General features: G+C 39.8%; 1 protein-coding gene across 22 annotated transcripts in view; it reads right to left on the bottom strand.

The window, feature by feature from the left end:
* Positions 1-20,015, bottom strand: part of CELF2 (CUGBP Elav-like family member 2) — a 455,245-nt gene that overhangs the window by 18,655 nt on the left and 416,575 nt on the right. For 13 of the 22 annotated variants that reach the window (XM_040546975.1, XM_040546982.1, XM_040546887.1 and 10 more), the window contains one exon: positions 1,006-1,137. In XM_040546975.1, the coding sequence (XP_040402909.1) occupies positions 1,006-1,137 (132 nt within the window). The remainder of the gene's footprint in view (positions 1-1,005; positions 1,138-20,015) is intronic. The other 9 variants (XM_040546986.1, XM_040546927.1, XM_040546957.1 and 6 more) reach the window with 1 other exon arrangement.

The raw sequence follows: 20,015 nt of genomic DNA, 5'->3' as shown, positions 1-20,015 counted from the left end.
CCACTCATCATTGCTACATGGACAGCCATCAGCCCCCTTCCTTCCCAACTCCCAACGACAACCAGAGATCACAGAACAAAAAGATTGGGTGAGCAGCCAAGTAACAGTGACAAAAAGGACATCATGCAGAGCATCAGAGTGAGCAAGTGATACTGAGGAGGACATCCATTCCTGGGGGTACATTATGATGGGTCATGGACTGGCAATGACTAAGTAGATTCCTTGCATTGCTGAAGGAAATGCAAGGAACAACAGCAGCTAAAAAAAAGGGAGGGGGAAAATGCAGCTGGACCAATCTCTTCCATTTCAGGCAAAGGTGAAGTCATCATAACAGAAACAATAAAAAATAAATTCTTCTTCAGGAAAATCTTGACCAAGGCTGAGAATGAGGAATAACGTTCTATCAACTATTGCCATCTACTTAGTTAGGGGATGTCAGGGTTCAAGATGTATTAGGATAGATGCCCATGCTCTGGTATTACAGCTGACTGACCGCACCATTCTCTTATACTTGCAAATTAAAAGCCAAAGACTTGCCTTCAGTTTAAAAGCAAGTATGCTGCTCTTAAGTCAATTTGACAATTCCTACAGACATTTTAATAGAACTATGTCTGTGGCAAACAGGCCTGTCTTATCATGATATTTCTGAATGAGGTTTTGTGTGTTGAGATGATATACCTGTTTTCAGACTCCCAAAATGAAAAAGGAGCCTCTCCTATAACATAGACAACCAGACACCCTGCTGACATTTCTTTTACCTTCCATTTGCCCTGCAAGAATAGGAGTCTTTTTGCAGGGACCCGAAAGACTTCACTTTGCAGAGCAAACTATGTGAAACTTTATTAAAGACTCCAGGACTGCATATGTACTATGAATGGAACTAGATCAACTTGACCCCCTTATTTTGCATACAGATTAAAAATAATTGTATCATCATTTTACAATTGGTAGTTTTTGTGAAATGATTATTGGGAAAGGCTGTCCACCACAGCAATAAATACTCACTGTTTACGGTACCTGCTAGTGCATTAATATTATTCAGTCCAACAGTGGCTCCAGCCAGTCCTTGGAGAGTACCCAGAGAAGTCAAAGAATTCATGGCCGCACCAGCTGTGGAATTAGCAGTTGATGCAGCCACTAAAAGGAAAAAAAGAAGGCCATATTTTAGTTATTTTAGTTGATCACAAAACCACCCACTTACAATAATTTTGAGTGCAACAACAGGGCTACTTGCAAGAAAGAAAGAAAAAAAACCATCAGACCAATAGACCAACTTTGCTCAAAATATTACTAGTATGGAAAATTCATGGAAAGTGTTGATGAGCCTTGAATGGAAAAGACTGGATGACAAAACTTAGCACTGTGCTATTTGTGAACATAATGCAGAAACAGTAAGATTGAGACCAGTCACTTTCTCAAAAGTTTGTCAATCGGTCTAGCATTCCAGAGTGATCAGCTAGTCGGCTGAGATATTGCCACCTTTTAACAACCATCTTTGAAAATATAGTATTATTCATAATAATTTTGCTGCCATACATCAGCTTTTTGTTGTAGGCCCCTCAAGTGAAATTTGAATTATTCTGTAAGATACTACCCTCCTGTTATGGCTATAGGGCACCATATGAACACTATTTAGAGGCCTGAAGTTTACAAAAAGAAGAATTACATGCCAAACACAAAATGTAACTACTACCCAACTTATTGTGGGCTTTTAGGCTGGTCTACGTACGCAACTAGCCATGTATATGACCCCACAAATGGTATTGTATGCACCTCCAAAAGCTCGCCAGAGGGGTGCTGAAGCTCAGGTGGATGAGAGGTCTTTGCTGCTATGATGCGGAGGGACTGCTGAGGGTGGGTGAGATGAATCCATCTAAAACTGTACGCTTAGGAAGAGAAAGACACTTGTTCTCTTGTCATAGAAAAGTAATAAGGCACCTTAGAAATGCCTAGCATTTAGGATGAACAAGAATTGTGTGTTTCACCCACAGAGGAGCTTTGAATAACCAGTGTGGATTAAAAATTTAACCTACAGGTTGGTAAAGTTATACCATGTGAATCATACTCATAAAAGCTGTGGAAGCAGTTAGGTATTTAGCTTGTCTCCAGAGCCCTACTTTAATGTATCAATCATAAAGACTCTTACTTTTCCCTTAAAAAAATGCATTATCTACTGAAAAGTGAACATTCAAAATCAGTGTTCTGTTGATGATTTACTGGAGGCACATCATGTCTACACCATGTTTTTTTGTTCCTACCCATTATGTAGCTGTGAAATGGTTAAGACCGCTTTTATCTTGATGTTCTTTTGGGCTGTTGAACACACCAGATTGCCCAGCATGCCCTCAAGAAAGTGAAGTCGCTACAGTGTTCAGCATCCAGTAAGGAAAGTAGAAAGCTAATTTTTAAAACTCTGTGGGTAAACTTCAAAGGTCTAATCTACAAAGAACCCACCTTTACAACCTCAAGACCCACCAAAGACAAGCCTTTCCTCTTACTGTGCCTCAAAGTCCAAAGGACTCTCTCGGTGTGGGTGAGGAGAGATTTCCAGACTCTGAAGGATTCCTTGTCCCCACTTCCACCACATCTGCAATGTTAACTTGAGTTATTTTGAATGTTGCAGATAGAAGCAGCTTTGATTATTCAATCTCTCTCTACAAGGCAATAAGCCAATAATGTCTTTGGTTAAAAAAAAGGTAATCCAAGAAAGAAGTAAAAAACCGCTTTTGTCAGATAATGTGAACACCAGCAGAGAAGACAGAAAAAAAATCAAAGGGAATGAATGTCAGTGAATTCCCTGTGACCAACATGGCTCTGTGTTTCTGTTCAAGTTCATTAACAGATCATTTAAATGAAGTACATAAACCTCAAATCTGAAGGATCTGATTGGTTATGACTGGGCTGACTCCCATCCATGTCTGTTTCAGAGGATTATTATCCTTTTCTCTTGAGGAAACACATATATTTAAGAAATGAGAGAAATGGGGGCTAGCAAATTGTTTGCCTGAAAATTACATTTAAGCTCTTGGGGGCAAATAACTCCTGTGAATGAGAGCCATACGCTTATGGATTGTCAACACATCTGTTAGAGAAGGCAGAAAAATCTGATTAAAACCTTCCCTCTTGCGCAGCCCACAGAGCGCATCGCAGAGGCTCTTATCATGGTCTCATTGCTCAAACACATGCTTTGGGGATGGCCAATATCTGGGGCCAACATCTCTTTTTTTTTTCTTTTATTCTTTTCAAGTTTCTCTGTTCGATCAGACAAACACAGAGCAGGTGCCTCAGTGATTCTCCCATTTGAAGTTGCAATGCAGATTATTTAGCTTCCCTAAATAATGACTTGGCACATAATCAATGTAAAATACTCGTTGGAGAACTGAAGAACCTCAGAAATCAGAGTTTTGTTGTTGCGGCTATTTCTTCTGCTTAGCAGCTATCTGTCTCACAGATCCACTGGGACAATGTTTTTTCCTATTTGGCTTATTATTTCTTTGAGGAAAAAGAAACTGAACAAATTGTGTGGTTTCCATTATCTTATTGAACGTGGGCTGAACAGAAATGAAAGGAGCTCCTTTCATTAGGACACTTGTAAGCGATGGATCCAGCACCTTGCTGAATGAAGTATCCTGAGAGATTCCACACCAGTTACCTTCTCCTCTTTGACTGCATCCTGCGCATATGAAATGAAGATGAAGACAGTGATGAGCTAAAACATTATCATGAAGGGAGCCATAAGAGGACCAAGATTTAGAGACAGATGAAAATCTGTCACAAAATGCTGCATAAGATCAATAGATGAAGCAATGGTATTCCTTGTCCCCCAGAAACTTATAGGGAGATGAAACGAAGTCTTCAAGACTTTGAAAGTCTTACAAGACACATGTGGAGACTTAAGACAGCTGAAAGTTTTTACCTCATGAACTCCCAGAATATTTTGAAATTCATCTAAAGACAAGAACTATGTTTTCTCTGCCTTTTGTTCTTTCCTAGTTTCTTTCAACTAAAAAGTTGTAATGCATACTGAACGAAAGGGGAAAAAAAAAGAAAAATCACATGCCTTGTGGTAACAGTAGATGACTGCACTACTTTGGGGGAACCTGGATATCTTTCTCATGTCAGCAAAGCTCTTGGGCTCCACAACTGCTTGGAGTAATGGCAAAGAAGTATAACACACTGTCTGAACAGTGTTATTCTATATTTATGGCTTTTAGTTGACCAGATGACAAAAATACATTGGATACCTACAGAATTTATGAATTGTTTTTACCAAGATCCCCTGCCACCATATAAATTAAAAGAAAACATTTCACAACTCCCTCCATCCTCGACACCAGAACATTATTGTTCTGAATCGAATCACTTTGTAGCGGTGCTTAATAAACAGTAGACATCTGTCTCCAGGTACGCAGGCAGCTTGACATGTGGACACATAGTGCTGCTAGGAATCACCCTCTTTGTGCTACTGGTTCACCAGCATTTGGAGGAAAACACAAAAAAAAGTGCCAATGACTTAGGCTTCTGGAGTCACTCCATATGGCACACCTTGAACCCACAACATTTGGTATATTATTTTTCTCTATATGTTGGAAATTTTATACTTGCTTCCTTAAAACCTATATACGTCAGAGACTTGATACGTTTCTGGGACAGCATTAAGTGAATTACCTGATACTGAAGCTAGGGGGAGAGATTCAGCAGAGTGGACTCCAGCCTGATGAATACTGGCTGAATATACAATACTCAGAGAAGAACAGAGCTGCTCTTTATCTGTTGCACCTACCACTCCCTCATAATTTTAAGCCCTGGATAAACATCAGAACATGATGGATAGTGTTTTGTCTGCTCAAACAAACTTTTTCCTCTCTAATATCAGTCATTGGAATAAGCCAACAGCTTTCTCAAGGTCTCTGACTGTTGCTCAATCGGAGACTATTTGCCCTAATGAAGGAGTTACGGGGTTGAATCCTTTGGCCACTGTGAGAGTTCAGGCAAGATGTTCATCATATTCCCCACTGACCCTTAAATTCTATTAATATGTGAAAATAATATCACAGGATTGGAAAAAGAAGTCAGTTTAGACTTGTAAGAGTAAGGAGTTGTCCTGTGACTCGTAGAAAAATATGCAGTTTCCTGAAGATATGCTGTGTGCTGGTCACCTGTTGTCTTCTCCAGCCAGGACACATACAGAGACTTTACAGAACACTGTAGCATTTTCAACTGTGAAAGGTGAGAAGGTTAAAGATGTATATTTTACTATTAGAGACTAAAGTTTCTTCTTCACTGTTTCCTCTATTCCCACATTTCTGTGTCAGTCTCACAACTACTTCCCTCTTTTTTCTTTCAAACTACTCAACTTCACTTTAATAAATAGCCAGACACCCCCAAATAATATAAATAATGTTATTAAGAAGCTGAGAAATGGAGGAGAGCATGTCGCAGTCCTCCTCCCTAACACCCCAAATCCCTCCTGATCCCAGCCATTTGATCTTCCCATGCTTCCTCCCTTTAATTGATGAAATTTTTGCTACAAGACTTATTATGAATAAAGAGACTTGGCCTTTGGTTAATATATTCTTTAACAGATCTCTCTTTGATATAGGAAATGTATTTCGATTTGGAGTGGATGCTGTACACAGGATAGATATTTATATTTAACTACCACTGTTGCTTTCATAGAGATTTTTAAGGCTGGAAATAGATTTTCATCTATTCTTCTCAACATTTTAATTTCTGCATGTAACAGGTTACAGCACCTTTTAGGTCAGAGTTTTTTTTTTTTTTTTTATTTCAAGAAATCTAAATGAGCAATGAGCTGTTTCCCTTTTTATATAAACAGCATTTCAACACAATTCCTAAAAACTGCCAACCTAGAAAAACAACCAGTATTAGCATATAAACTTTTGCCATTGTGTTGGCTAGCTTAAATCCACAGAGTCATAATGATTTACACCATCTGGATTTACATCAGCTGGAAAACCAGGTTCAGCATCTAGGAAAGGCAGTGATGTGGAAATATTTCTTTGGCTTTGCTGTGCACACTGTGGACGGGATTAATTTCTCCATCATTGGCAGTCTCATAGTTAGTTTGACCTATTCTAGTCAAAGCTATTCTTCTGGACTGTCTCTGAGGTTAAGATAACTCTAACCTCAATGCTCTACCTTTAGCTTTCTTTCTTAGGATGAGCTGAATTGCCCTCTGGAAGTGCCCCTGAGTCCACTGACTGAGATGGTAGACACAACCTTAAACGCAGGTAGACATAGGTGGACATAGACCCTACAGAGATGTAACATGATGAGGGGTGGATCCTGCCTTTCCTGTTGGCCATATGTTGTGTTACAGACCTGTGATCTTTAGGTGAGGGGTCTGCTTTTGTCCTGCATACAGAACTGATGCCAAACTACGCAAACACTGAAATTTCAGTGTAATCCCCTCCTTCAAATCTTGAGCTCATGGAATTGCCTGATGCTGGGTAATCCTGAGCTAGTATGCAAAGGATGTGCACTTTTCTGCAAACCCACCTGATCCGAAAAAGGAGCTAGACAGCAGAGACTTATGCAGTGCTACAGTACAGGTTACACGAAGTAGCATGGCCTTGCACAAGAGCATGCACACTGAGCTACTGTGTGCTGCTGCTGCCTTTCCCACTTCTTCCTCAAACTTCTTGCGCTACTTTGGATAAAGCATTCACTATGTTTGTTGCACGACAGGGTTGATTCTGCTGCTTCCCATTTGCTGGCTTGTCTCTTAGAAGGCTGTAACTTGGAGGCACGGGTACATTTTTATCATCCCTATTTACTTCCTATGCTTAAGACGAAGGAGTATCCTTGACAGGGCTCCTAAGTATGAATACAAAACCCAAAGACCTGTGTTCATCTGTACTACAGACTTCACGCAGTACAGACTTGTAGTAGAGACTTGGGTAAATATCCCACCCCCTCAGCCATGTCACTGGGCCAATTTATAAAATCCTACTCCCCGACAGAGGAGCCCAACTGGAGGGCCCAGGAAGGCTGCCTGGGCACTTGGTGATGAGACAAAATACTACATTAACACACCCTCTCGCTGCTGCTCTGAATAAAAAGACCTATTTAAATTACACATTTATTGCTATGATTTTGTAGCAGGATGGTTTAAAGTGTGTGTTAGACCACATTCTTTCCTTAATTTATTTGGTAAACATCTGAATAATAAAGAACTCCAATGACTTCTCAGCAAAGCCATATTCCACAGAAAAAAAAGGGCTTCTTGGAAACTCCATACTATGTTCGCTAACTTGGCACTACTTTCATAATATCAGTAGGCTGTGCACTCCTGCCATTCCTCTTTGCCTTGTCCTGCTCCATTCCTCCTCTTCCAGCACCAGCATGCTGTCTGGAAATGAAACAGTCACACCGCTGGCCTGGTATTAAGGTATTAAAAATATCAGAGAGGCATTTCAAAGATTATAAGAGACGTTTCTTTTTGGAAGCATTATTTTGGTTTTAGGGCAGGACTACAAGAGAGAATGGGCAAAGAAAAGTAAGGGCAGCTTCCTCTCTGCCTGCTTGGAGGGTTGCTGTAGACCTTCACCCACTCCATCCATGTGGAGAGAAGAGCTAATGCTTCTGGAGCAGAAGCAGCTTTCTGGTGCTGCGGGGCTTCAGGGCAGCTCCAAGACTGGCTTAACTAAACTGGCACTTTCCAAATAGAGATTCACTACAATAACTATGTCATCCCTGCTGACAGCATTCCTTTAGGCAGCTCTCGGCTACACTCCACAATTGCCTGTCACTACCTAATGCACAGCACAACAGGAAGCTCAACATTTACTTTGATACCAGTTACCTGCTTATCTGCTTTCTGGTCACATCCTGCTTAGTCAGTTGTAGAAGATGTGCATATGTTAAAAGGCAAAGCGCACTGCTCAGCTGTGAAACACAACTTTGTTCTTGTTGTTTTACTTAATGGAGAGTTAAAATAATTCAGTGTTGGAAGCACTTTGCTCCGGTTAAGATGATACAGTGGTGCACCAGGGATCAATACTACCCAAAAATTTAAGGTTCAGCATCTCTATGACTCTAAGCATGAGAAGCTGCAGAGAAAACAAGCTTTCTTTTGGGAGAGACTCCCGTCAAATTTGTATTGGCAGTTTTCTGAGTCCAGAGTCTTCTTTCTTGTCATGAATTGCAGTGTGTTTCTGATTCTCTGCTGCCTTCCTGAGCCCACTGACTCCAAAGACGAGATAAAATCTGACTTAATTTGCTCCTGACTAAAGGGTTGCAAGTCGAAGAGACCAAGACAGGCGGAGTTGAACAACCTTAATAAATTTGATAAGGACAGATGCAAAGTCCTGCACCTGCAGAGGAGTAATCTCTTTCAATGACACAGGCTGGGGATGGATGGACTGGGGATGAGCTCTGCTGAAAAAGATCTAGGGGTCCTGGTGCATGCCCTGGCAGCTAGGAAAGCCAACAGTGTCCTTGGTTGTATGGACAGGAGCAGAGCGAGGAGATCCAGCTGATTTTTCCTGCTACTAAGCACTTGCTAGGTCTTATTTAAGTCCTACATCTAGTTTTGGGCTCCTGATTGCAAGGAAAACATTGATCAACTGAAGAGAGTTCAGTGGAAGGACACCAAGGTGGCTGAAGCACTCGTCCTGGAAGGAGACAGAGGGAGTTGGGCTTGTTCAGGCTGAAGAGATGGCTTCAGGGCATCCTAACAGCAGCAGCCCCTCAGTACCTGCAAGGAGGTCATCAGGAAGACTGAGCTGCGTTGTTCACAGTAGTGTGTGGTAGGAGGATGAGAGGTAAATTGAGACGAGAGAGGTTCAGTCTGGATATAGGGAAAACCCTTTCTCTCTGAAGTTGGTCAAGCATTGGAATAGATTACTCACATTGCCCAGTCTGTGTCCTTGGAGGTTTTTAAGACCTGCCTGAATCAAGCTCCGAGCAGCCTGGTCTGACTTCACACTGACCCTGCTTTGAGTAGGGGCTGGACTACAGATACCCTGAAGGACCTTCCAACCTCCATTATCTACAAAAAGTAGAACGGTGTAGCAGAAAAGCACAAAACGTCAGGTAACACTGAGGCAGAATGAAAGAAAGCTGAAGAATGGATATGGGTTGGTAGAAAAATGAACAAGAGATCTGGCTTCTGTTTACAGATCTGTTTACAGGAATAGAGGATGACTCCGAATATTCCACTTACCTGTCATCTGTGCTTATGATTCTAGTCTGCCCCAAGTATTTTGTGAGTAAACTGTCCAGGGCTTGATCTACATTTAACTAAAGGAAGATCTGACCTTGCATGATTCCTTTGGATTTTAGATTCCTGTTAGTTTCCTTTAGATTTGGCAATGTGCAACAGAAAATAAAATTGTAGCAGAACAGAAAGAAAGGATTTTAAAAAATTATGAAAAGAGAATACATACAGTAAGAGAAGAAAATCAAAATTATGTTAATACTTCTAACATCTCCCCAGTCAGTGATGTAGAAGAAAGTAATGGTAAGAGTTGGGGATAAATGGAAAAGAAATACTAATTCTAAGGAAAAAATCTTTAATTTTAGCAAGTTGAATTTAATTTTTTTTTGTTTACTACCCAAAATCTCTTGGGTAAACAGAATATTCTTTGTCCCTTTGTTAGTACAAGAGGGATAATAAAGCTAAGAGACAACACTGGCTGGATTTAAGGATAATCAGATTAAGGCTGTGTTTTCTGTTTCCTTTCTAAGCTTCAGTTGCAAAAACCAATGATGTTTGCAATGATATCTTGCAAACGGTATCTAAACAATATGAACACCTGCTGGCCCAAGTAAAGGACTAAGGATATTGGCCAAAGTTTGGTTCTGTTGTCTTTGCAAAGTCTGTGCAAAGCTTCCAACTTTGTTCTGATCTATAACATCTTATTTTGGTTGTAGCACTCTCTTAAACAGAGAAAAATGGCACTCGGCTGTAGGAGTTTCTTGTGTAGCAGTGAATCTGGATCACCAGACTGGTGTAGACTGGTGTTCTGCTGGATTCTGGCCTGACCTGGTCTTGTTTAAGATGTTTAAGGTCAGTCAACTAAGGTGCATTAACCATAACTGGTTGGTTTAAGGAGATGGAGGCTATAAACTTCACTCCTAAACATGAACTAACTATCTCCTATGGAAAAGAGAAGCAATTCAAGCTTCAATATGGATGATGGAGCTTATGAAATGAGCATCATAGACATGGGTATGGGGGAGAAGCAGGCAAGTCAATCACACTGCTCATGTGACACTGCTCTCAGGAATTTGCAGTTGTGTTTCTGTCTGAAATGAGCACACACTACAGGCTCTGACTGCATAAGGAACATTTTAAAGGGGAAGAATAATTAACTGATGACAGAGGCATCATCATTATTAGATAATCACAACCCAGGGGCATTAACAAACGTTGAGTGTCTCTAATCCCATGGGGTCTAATTATTCTGTGATAATAACCACACCTCCAAGTTTTAATTTATTCTTATAGAGAACTGGGGGGAGGGAGGTAGAGGAAAGGGGGCCATTTTAATATTTTTGCTGAAAGAAGATGCGGCTGGCCTTTCAAAAGGGCTCATCAGTATTCTAATCTAACTAGTGCCTGTGACTGGCATTAAATTGTCTGCCCTTTACGGTGATCTCAAGCCAATCTGAGCATTCACCCTCATACAAACCGATGGTCTGCCAGTTGCTAACATAGCCCCAGCACCAGTTCTGCTTCTCGGGGCTATTTTTGGCAAAGGAGAGGTGGATTTTCCTGCTCCGGGGAGGTTAATTCTCTATCAGGTTCTCTGACAAACACAATGGCCACAGTGTGGAAAGACGAGTAAAAACTTGATCATTTTCTGGTATCTGGGAAGTGCTGTCTGACATGTCAAAAAGGAAGATTCTAGTAAGTTTAAGCGCTCTGCCTGTGCTTGGAAAGAATAAAATAAAAGTGACAGATGCTCTCCAGGGAAAGAGAACCAAAAAAGCAAGAGAGCAAGAAAGAGTCGGGGGAAACGAGAATGACATTATGGAGAGACATACACTAATATCACAGTCTTCCCTGAATAAGTCAATGTCCCTCTATTTCCTCATTACTCACAGGTGAACGATCCCTATGAAAGATTACCCATGTCTTCTCAGGGTGCAGGAAAAGAGAAACACTACTGAGGAATGGAAGAAGGAAGAGCAGCCTCTCAATGTCTGATTGCATCTGTGTCATGCACATGCACATGCACATGCAATTGAGACTAAGCAAGAAAGAGGGGGATAAGGAGAGAAAAAGACAAATCTTTCCCCATGGTGATCCTTCTGGCTGAAGGTGGCTTTCTGAAAACTGCTTTATATTTCACAGTGTCCTGTGAGTGCATGCTCACACACAAGAAACAAACAAACAAACATAACCAACCCAAAACACAGAGAGGTGAACCAAGTTATTCAAATTCTTTGCAAAGACTTTGCTAAGGTTTCCAAGAACTGGAGACTTAATTTAGACTCCTAAATACACACTCTTCAGGAGTGCATGGGTCACTGAAGGCTAAGGAAGCTCTCTGAGCTTGGGACAAGTGAAAATCAGGGTCACTTATGTTAAGCACTATGTCATTTATGCTAACACTTAGCTTCACATTTCTGATTGTCCTTAAATTACAGTGTTTACACTAAACAACTTCCACAGCTCCCCAGAGGAGGAGGAGAACACAGAGCAAACAAAAGCACTAAAGGTATGGTAGACAAAGCTATCGGCTGGCTACTTTTGTTGTCTTCTATTTTTCTGCTACACAAGTTCTCTACAAACCTGTCTATCCAAAAGAAGCCCATTATTTTAGGAAACAAGGGATTACTTATTGGACATACCTGCGTGAATCTATGCTGTTGTGTTTAAGAGTATATTTTCCTTTGAAAATATGAAGATGGAAAGAGAGACTAAAAAGCAAGTTAATATTTTGGGCCAGTTCCACACTGAAGCTTCTGTTTTGTTGAAATGCATTATTTGGTGAAGACTATCCACCTCCTGTGTAAACTGAAAGTCATACATCTCATTTCAGTGCTTTGCCTGAAACACATTGTGCATTCTTGACAGCAGACCACAATGATAAATCTCTTTTGGTTTTGGTTGGGAACTACATTAAAGAGGCAGGGGAAGACAATAGGGCACAGAGGACTGGTTTGGGTTAAACTTCATAGCTGCCTGTTAGATATTTACAACTGTAACTGTAACTAAATGAAATCAAACCAAACTGAAATCTCACAATACGAAGAAAACGAAGGCTAATTACTGTGCATTTACGACTTTGTTTTACTCAGTGGGGCCAAGGGCCATGGCCTGTTTTCATTGAAGTACCACTGACTTCACATCAAAACCAGAATGTTATCATTTCTGTGGGGAACATCCAGCTGTGCTCTCATGCTTGTTCCTGCTATCTCGCACTTTTTGGAGTAAGCTATTGTCCAGGTGCTCACACCCCAGTGCTGCAGTGACCTCCGTGCAGAGCCACTTCAGCGTACAACCAGTTCTCGGTCCCCTTCCAAAGAATTTCTGATCTGGAATTAATGACGCTCCACCTGAGGCCAGGGTCTCCTGCCTGCAGTACAGGTTCTGTCACACCGCTCCCAACAGGTCTGTGACATCTTTGACATACTTTCACCACTATATAATAACAAACAACAACCAGTAGCATCTCTCCATAAAAAAGAGTTAGTGTCAGGAGAGCCCAGGCCTATAGTTCGAGGTAAGCCATGCTTTTGTTGTAAGAATAATCAAATCACACACATAGGCAAGTTTCCATCCTAGTATGTGGGAGATGATATCCTGATTCATCTTCATTTTCACCTCTCTGATACATCTGTCTAAAGATCAGGTAAACAGTCCTTTGGAGGTGTTTGTCTTTCCAATGCTACAGGATGTGCCTAAAAGATTTGTTTAGTTCAGATACTTAGGAGTTCTATCCATGCTATCTTAGAATAGACATGAGGTAAACTGATATATTGATATTTTGAAAAGTTCAGAATACACAGACAAAGGAATTACAAGTCCAGAAAATGCATGGATAATAATTTCTATGGAGGAAGGGATTTTTAGCGGGGTGTGCAAGCACAACCTCATTGTAATACCATGACCCAGTGGGTAGTCATTCACCTTGGCAAACAATGGAACTTGAGGACTACCTGGTCTCATGCAAAATTACTTTCCCAGCTCCTTTGCAGACCATTCATAAAGTCATATGCAGTTCAATATGGCACTGGTTATTTTAATTCATATTGCATATTTTTGCTCTGTGAACAGCAAAGGCCATCAGTAAAGCAGTCAAGGGTTTCATTTATTTGGTTTTAAACTCATGCAGTTGTTGGAGATACTTGGGTTTGGCCAATGCATAAAATAAATCAATGGCTCCATATTCAATGAACTAGATCTTTTCAGACAATGCTGCAACAACATTCACAAACTCAAATTCCCACTATATTCCATAATCTATCCTGCCTCAGGAAAGTAGACTATGAGTATCTATGGACACAAGCACAATTCTCTAGGGCTGTAGGAGCAGTGCTGGCAGTAGTAAATGTTAAATAGTTGAAAGCTCCTTCAAGTGCTTGACTTTTGCTAAGATTTGGATTGTTTTCTGAATATTATGAGCTCCAGCATTTTCTTGGCTTGGACTTGCTGCAAGATATATAGCATATAAACTCACAAATCTACCTGCGTAGCCAAGCTGATAGTATCATGTTTCTCTAGTAGAAAACAACTCTGAATGAGCTTGAAATACTACTTCCAACAAAAAGAGAAAAACAGCCTTCTTACAGATTGGGATTCTTGTGGACTAAAACAGAGATTAAGAGTCAGGTAGAGACACACTTTCAAAATATAATGTGTTACAAAGTGTTATTTGTATACTGCAAGCAAAGTAAATCCTGAAATGTGCTAAGGCAATGGATTTAATACTTTAGGACGATGATAATGTACTAATGTTTAAAAAACAAACATGTCTCCTGTTGAATTAGATCCTACTAATCCATGGTTTAGTACTGTACAATGTTTCCTAAAAAAAACAACAACAAAAAAACAACCCAAAGAATTAACCAGCACGATGCTTCACTGAAAAATATGCACACATTTCTGTCCTTCAACCATGGTGATTATGCAATTCTAAGGAAACAGAAAGGTATTTTTCTGTGCCAAAAGTTCATAAGATGTTAATGTTTATTCCAAAGAAGAGGCAAGGAGCTTTTCAAAAATGTGTCTTCCTGCAGTTGTCGGGCAGCCTCACACTTCTCCACTGACAGGTTCTGCCCACTCTAAACGCAGCCGTTCAGTAACCGACCTTCCCTAAGATCCTTTAGGCTGAATTAATATACCCCTGCTCAGAAAACTCCTTGCTAGGAGAATATACAATGACCTGTTTTTTACGGGACAAATGTGCAAAGGGGTAATTCTGGTGGTTAATCAGTGGGCTGCCTGCTGCCACCCGCATCCTTCAGGTTCGTTTTTCCACCTGATCAGGGAGAGACACTGCTGTTCCAGGGATGCTCCACGAGAATTCATCATCCCTCTCCTCTCCTTCCACTGCACTGGGGCTCTGGTAGATTTTTAGCCACAATTCCTCTTTAGGCATTTTAGACATTTTGAAACATTATTAAAAATACAAATATAGGCCAAATTCATGCCCAGTCCCCTAGTTTTGGCTCCAATAAGTACGCTTGGATGCCTACTTAAAGGTGACCTAATTGTAAGATGGGCTTAGCACCAATGTATTTCTCTAAGAAGCAGCATCACCTCTGGGCACTAAGAGCAGTCACAATCAATTCATTTATTTAGAAGCCCAACTACGGACTCAGAAACTTAACACAAAGTGGGTAAGCCTGGCTGACACACAACAGTTCAGTAACATACTTCTTCCGTTACAGACAGCAATCTCCCTGAACTATGAAGTTAAGTGTCAGGCACTGGGTGGTGGGCATGCTAAGGCAAGATTTTCCTCTATGGCTTCCTTGCAAACACCTAGTTTGAAAAAACTGGTGTTGAGATCAGGGTTAAGACATTGATTGCTCTGTGCTCAGAGCACTAAGATAATGATGCTAATAATATAACTAGATTTAAGGGTAAAATTGAAAATCACACACTTGGGTTGTTTAAGCATCCATCTGTCTGAGGCATCTATTTAGTATGTACACTGTATATGTAAACCTTTATTTAAGATATGTGTTACATTTACCAACTTTTTTATCTTAAAAATAACTAACATTATGCTAGGGAAATTTCCTATGTACTGCAAAACAAATTAAGCTTATTTCAAATGATTTTATAATTACAGAACCTGCATTAATTCCACATGAAATGGTACAAAAATAATCAATTTGTACTACAGTATAAAAAGTGCCGTTCTGCATTTTAAACTGATCTTTTCTAACATGAAACATCTAGTCCAATTCGTTCTTTAGCAAACTGTCAGACCTTCCTACACACCTACTGGTAGGGTTATTTTTGGATCATCCTAGAAGCAAATCACAGCTATCTCAGTGGGTGTACTGGCCTCTAACAAAATGTCACGGTGGCAGACTTGCACTGCTGATTGGAGAAAAACGTATTGTACTGAAGTGAACAAAAAGAGAATCTTCTAAGAATGATTATTTGAACATTCTCCACTGCTTCTCAGCTGAACCATGTTGTATATTCTATAAAATCTCTAACATTTCAACAATTGTGTTCACAACATGAATACCTTCAACTAACAAAGAAAATTTTTATGATGTATTAGGGGGTAGACAAAATAATGAACCACGGATGCTAACTGTAAGTTATAATTCTCTGCTTTTAGCAGGGTTCAGAAAGGATGAATTAATTCTTTCAGGACAGACACTAATGGTAATCCTTTCTTTCTTTCCTTCTTTCTTTCGTTCTTTCTTTCCTTCTTTCTTTCTCTCTTTCTCTCTCAGTTTATTCTATACTTCAGAGAGTTCCTTTATATTTAGGGGGGCTGTTATACTCCAATGTCAGCATCTGTCTGAAAATGAGTATTTTTAGACTTTTGTGCTTAGGAGGACTTTTTCCAACATAAGAGTTAATGGGTAAATTCTGATATAATATGGCCAAACTGGGCTTGATTTGAAGAGACTGTTAAAGAAAAAAGTCTTACTTTCTACACTGTATGTATTTTTTGCACAAAGATTTCCTCTTAGGTTCACACAGCAGATAAACCTGAAAAGCTTTGTTACTGAAGCATGAATAGGTAGTTCAGCTGTGTGAATAAATAATAGTTTAGAGAATCAAATAATCATGAAAATGTCATGGAAAATCAAGGCTCCTAAGTCTGAAACTGAATTAGCTTCTGGTTTAGCAATTCTATCCCCCCACAGCTCAGAATTTATATTGAGTATGTTTATGCAGATAAATTTGGATGTATAATTAGATGTTTTGTCTCTTCATTTGCACATAGAAGAGCTTTCCTACTGGTTATTGAAAAAACATTTATGCATGAATTTTAAGAAATAAAATTGAAACAAGCCCACAGAAGCAGTGGAATCTCCATTCTTGGAGATGTTCAATCCTTGACTGAATGCAGAGTTCACCAACCTGCTCTAAGTGTTTCTGCCTTGAGCAGGAGCCCAAAGTAGAGACCTTGGGAAAAGACTCTTCCAGCCTGCATGATTTTGTGACTCTCATGTTATGGCATTAAACAAGAAAAAACCTATGCAGTGATGGAAAAGGACAAGATGACAAAGTAAGTTGGTATCTAAAACCCAACTTCCATATTCTTATTCCTTTTTAGAGTGCAAAAAGTTTTTCTGCTGTTGCTTAATATCATTTTGCAAAAAGATCAGGAGCTTCATAGCTCTTGATATCAGGAAAGTATCAAGGCTGTACTACCCATGAAGACCAGAAAAAAATACTATCTGTGGGAAAATTAGGTAATGGGTCAACTGAGGCAAAGGAAATGTCAGACTGTTAAAGACAGATAATCCTGGGCTCATATGTCCGCCCTTCATGTCTACCTCTGAAGTAGCAGGCTCTCTGTGGGCTCTGTGCTAGTCCATGTGTTTGCAGGATGTGGAAAGGATGTTCTCTGGAGGAGAGGACAAGGTTCCTGACACTCAGCTGAGATTTGTCCTGCCTAAATTACAATATTTACACTGCTAATATCTACACCTGAGGTAGTTCCTCCAAACTCCCTTCTGAGTTACTGGGAAATGCAAACTTCTGAGACCCAGCCAAGGCAGAGTTGAGACAAACTGGCTCAGACAACGTACATGGCCGCATGGAGTTGGGTAAAAACTACCCCAAGGCCAAACCCTTACATTATGAAGTACTACAGCTACATGCCTTTAAAACAGGAAAGTATTGTAAGTAAGTGAAACGAAAAGAAATTGAAGAATTAATTAACTAAATAGAGGTGATTAAAGTAAATAAAAGAAACAATTATCATATCAAAATAAAAGACAAGGAAGATGATTAAATGAGTCTTCAAAAGACCCGTGAGAAACTCATGAAAGACATAATATGCATTTTACCTGGTTTTTATTCTTTCATGATTTCATTTTCATTTTTATTCACTACCATCTGATAATTGCAAGAAACAGTTACTTTAACCATGGGCAATTTAAACCATTTTAATTTTTTTTCCAGGGCCAAGAGACAAAAGAACCTATTTATTGCCTGAGGGGATTTTTACTAAAATGAAAGCTTAATCTTTCATGTTTTTTTAAGCAAAGGCTTTTAAAAAATCATTTCTAACAATGCTGTAGGGAGAGACTTCCATGGGTATGCAAAATTGAAATTATAAATTTACAATTATAAAAAAATTAATAGTTTGGGGGATTGCATTGTCTCTGTTCTTTCTGAATGAATAGCGTTTCAAGCTTAAGAGAAAGTACTTAGCACATGGAGGAGAATGAGTGTCCTTAAACTCTCTAGCGGTCAAAGCTCTTTAGTAAGTATACAGAACATATGAGATCATTGGCATTTAATTTGTTTGGAGATATGTGACTGTATGAACCTTGAAGAAGGAGTTTCATACAAATTGAACAGTTACTATTAGGTACTGAACATTTTTCTTTTCCTTGTTGATATATTGCCATTAGAAGCCAGCAGCAAAACTTGACATTCTCAAATATCAGATACCATGTTGGTTTCTCACCTCTTGGCCTGTTTTTCTGTGTTGCCAATGCACCAAAGTTGGTCTCACCTCCATCCTCACCTTAGTAGTTTGATGTATTGAAGGTTGCTAATCTTATCTATGTAAAATTAAGCTGCCAGATGAATTTGAACTGACATAACCACAAGTTGGGGCTCTTATGACAGATGTCTACAACGGACAAACCAAGAGCTCTTGGTCAAAGACAGATACAGGAGAGATATTCAGGAGTGATACAGTTACATATGGGTAAAAACATAGACGTGATTTATGTGATGTGGCTGCCACAGTTTAAGGCATATTAGAAATACATGCTCATGCCTATACCATTTCAGTGCAGTATTTTGGCTTTAACAGAATCAAGAAAATGATTAAATTTAAGCATGTACCTTTGCACTCTCCTAAATTTGGGCAGCTTTCTGAACTGAGAAATATTAATTTAATACATTATCTGGAGAGACACAAACATTTCTTCCTGGGCTTAGTGAAGACTTTGAAATCAGACAAAATAACTTACACTTATGAAACACAACAAACTGAAGTGTTCTATTAAAAGAAAACTAGACCAAAAAAATACCCACAAGGCTTCCAAACATCCACAGACTGAAAGGCAGATTTAAATGTTTTCTGCCAACATATTTCAAGTTCTAATGGAAATACTTTGAGCTACTACTGAAAGCTTTATTGAACTAAACTCAGTTTACATAGAACAGAGAAGAATCATTGAAGATATTATTCAGGTTTACAAAATATTTAATAGGGTGGAGAATGTGGAACAAGATAGAAAGGTTAAACTGAAGGACATTTTAACAGGGATTGGTTTTAGGCGGCTGTGCAACACAAACAGGTTAATGAACCTATTAGATATAGACTTTCTCTTGGGTATGCCAATCTATCTAATATTAAAAACCTTTGTGTACAGCTACTAACTCTCTATCAGACTTTCAAAAGCAATTGTCATTCTTAATACACTATTTCAGAGGCTAACCATCCATGATTTTTTGGAAAATACCGCATCTTCAATGTGTCAGCCAGAATCATTAATATCTTTGGAAAAACCTTGATATCTGTTCCAAGATGGCACCCTGAGCACTGCTACGCTGTTGTTATCTCAAACAAGTATCTGCCCAGTCCAGCCAAAACACCTTCCTAAGCATGTGCTTCTGCAGACTTGGACATTGCCTGATACCACTCATCTTTCCAGGCACTCAGCAGACTGGAGACCAACACAGCCAGGCTGGGTAAGGAGATTGTGTTGGAGAGGGAGAGAGAAAAAAACGTGGACCTTAACTGTGAATTCAAGTCCTGTGTTAACACGGCATAGCAAAGAGCACTGCAGAAACATGCTGCTGCCTGAGGATCTTGTGCCCCTTTGCTGTAGATGATAGGAAAGTTCACTTCCAGACCCTCCGTGCTGCAGTGCAGTACATTTAGTTGTCCTGAGAAGTCTTGTCAGTGTAGCTCAAGAGATGCTGCGTATGCCTTGGGAGGACAGGCTACTCAGACATTTAACAGCTAAACTGCAGAGATATTACACAGCACGCATGAAATGCAACATTTCCGCTTCTCTAAATGTGTGACATTTAGACAGGAGCAGCGCAGAAGCACTGACACTCAGACTACCCTTTTGCAATGTGTTAAGACCCAGCTCTGGGATGGAGAGAAGAGTTTGCTGATTTTTTTTTTAAAAAAATAAATCATCCAAACAAAATCATTTTGACCCAACCTGCTCCTCAGAGCTGTTGTGGCTGATTATTTTTAGGTCGATATGAAGCTCACACCAGAAACAGGAAAATGCTGCACAAACTTACTATTTAGTCAAGCTGCCTTCCGTTTAACCTCTCCCCCAAACGAACAATAAAACTGTAATACAGCGGGAAGCATTGGCCAGCTTTAACACCCGGCAACACACTCAGTCCC

The sequence above is a fragment of the Cygnus olor genome, chromosome 1, assembly GCF_009769625.2.
Source record: "Cygnus olor isolate bCygOlo1 chromosome 1, bCygOlo1.pri.v2, whole genome shotgun sequence".
In the NCBI taxonomy this organism is placed as follows: Eukaryota; Metazoa; Chordata; class Aves; order Anseriformes; family Anatidae; genus Cygnus; species Cygnus olor.
Note: the sequence above shows the minus strand (reverse complement) of the source record. Positions and strands in the feature narration are given on the sequence as shown.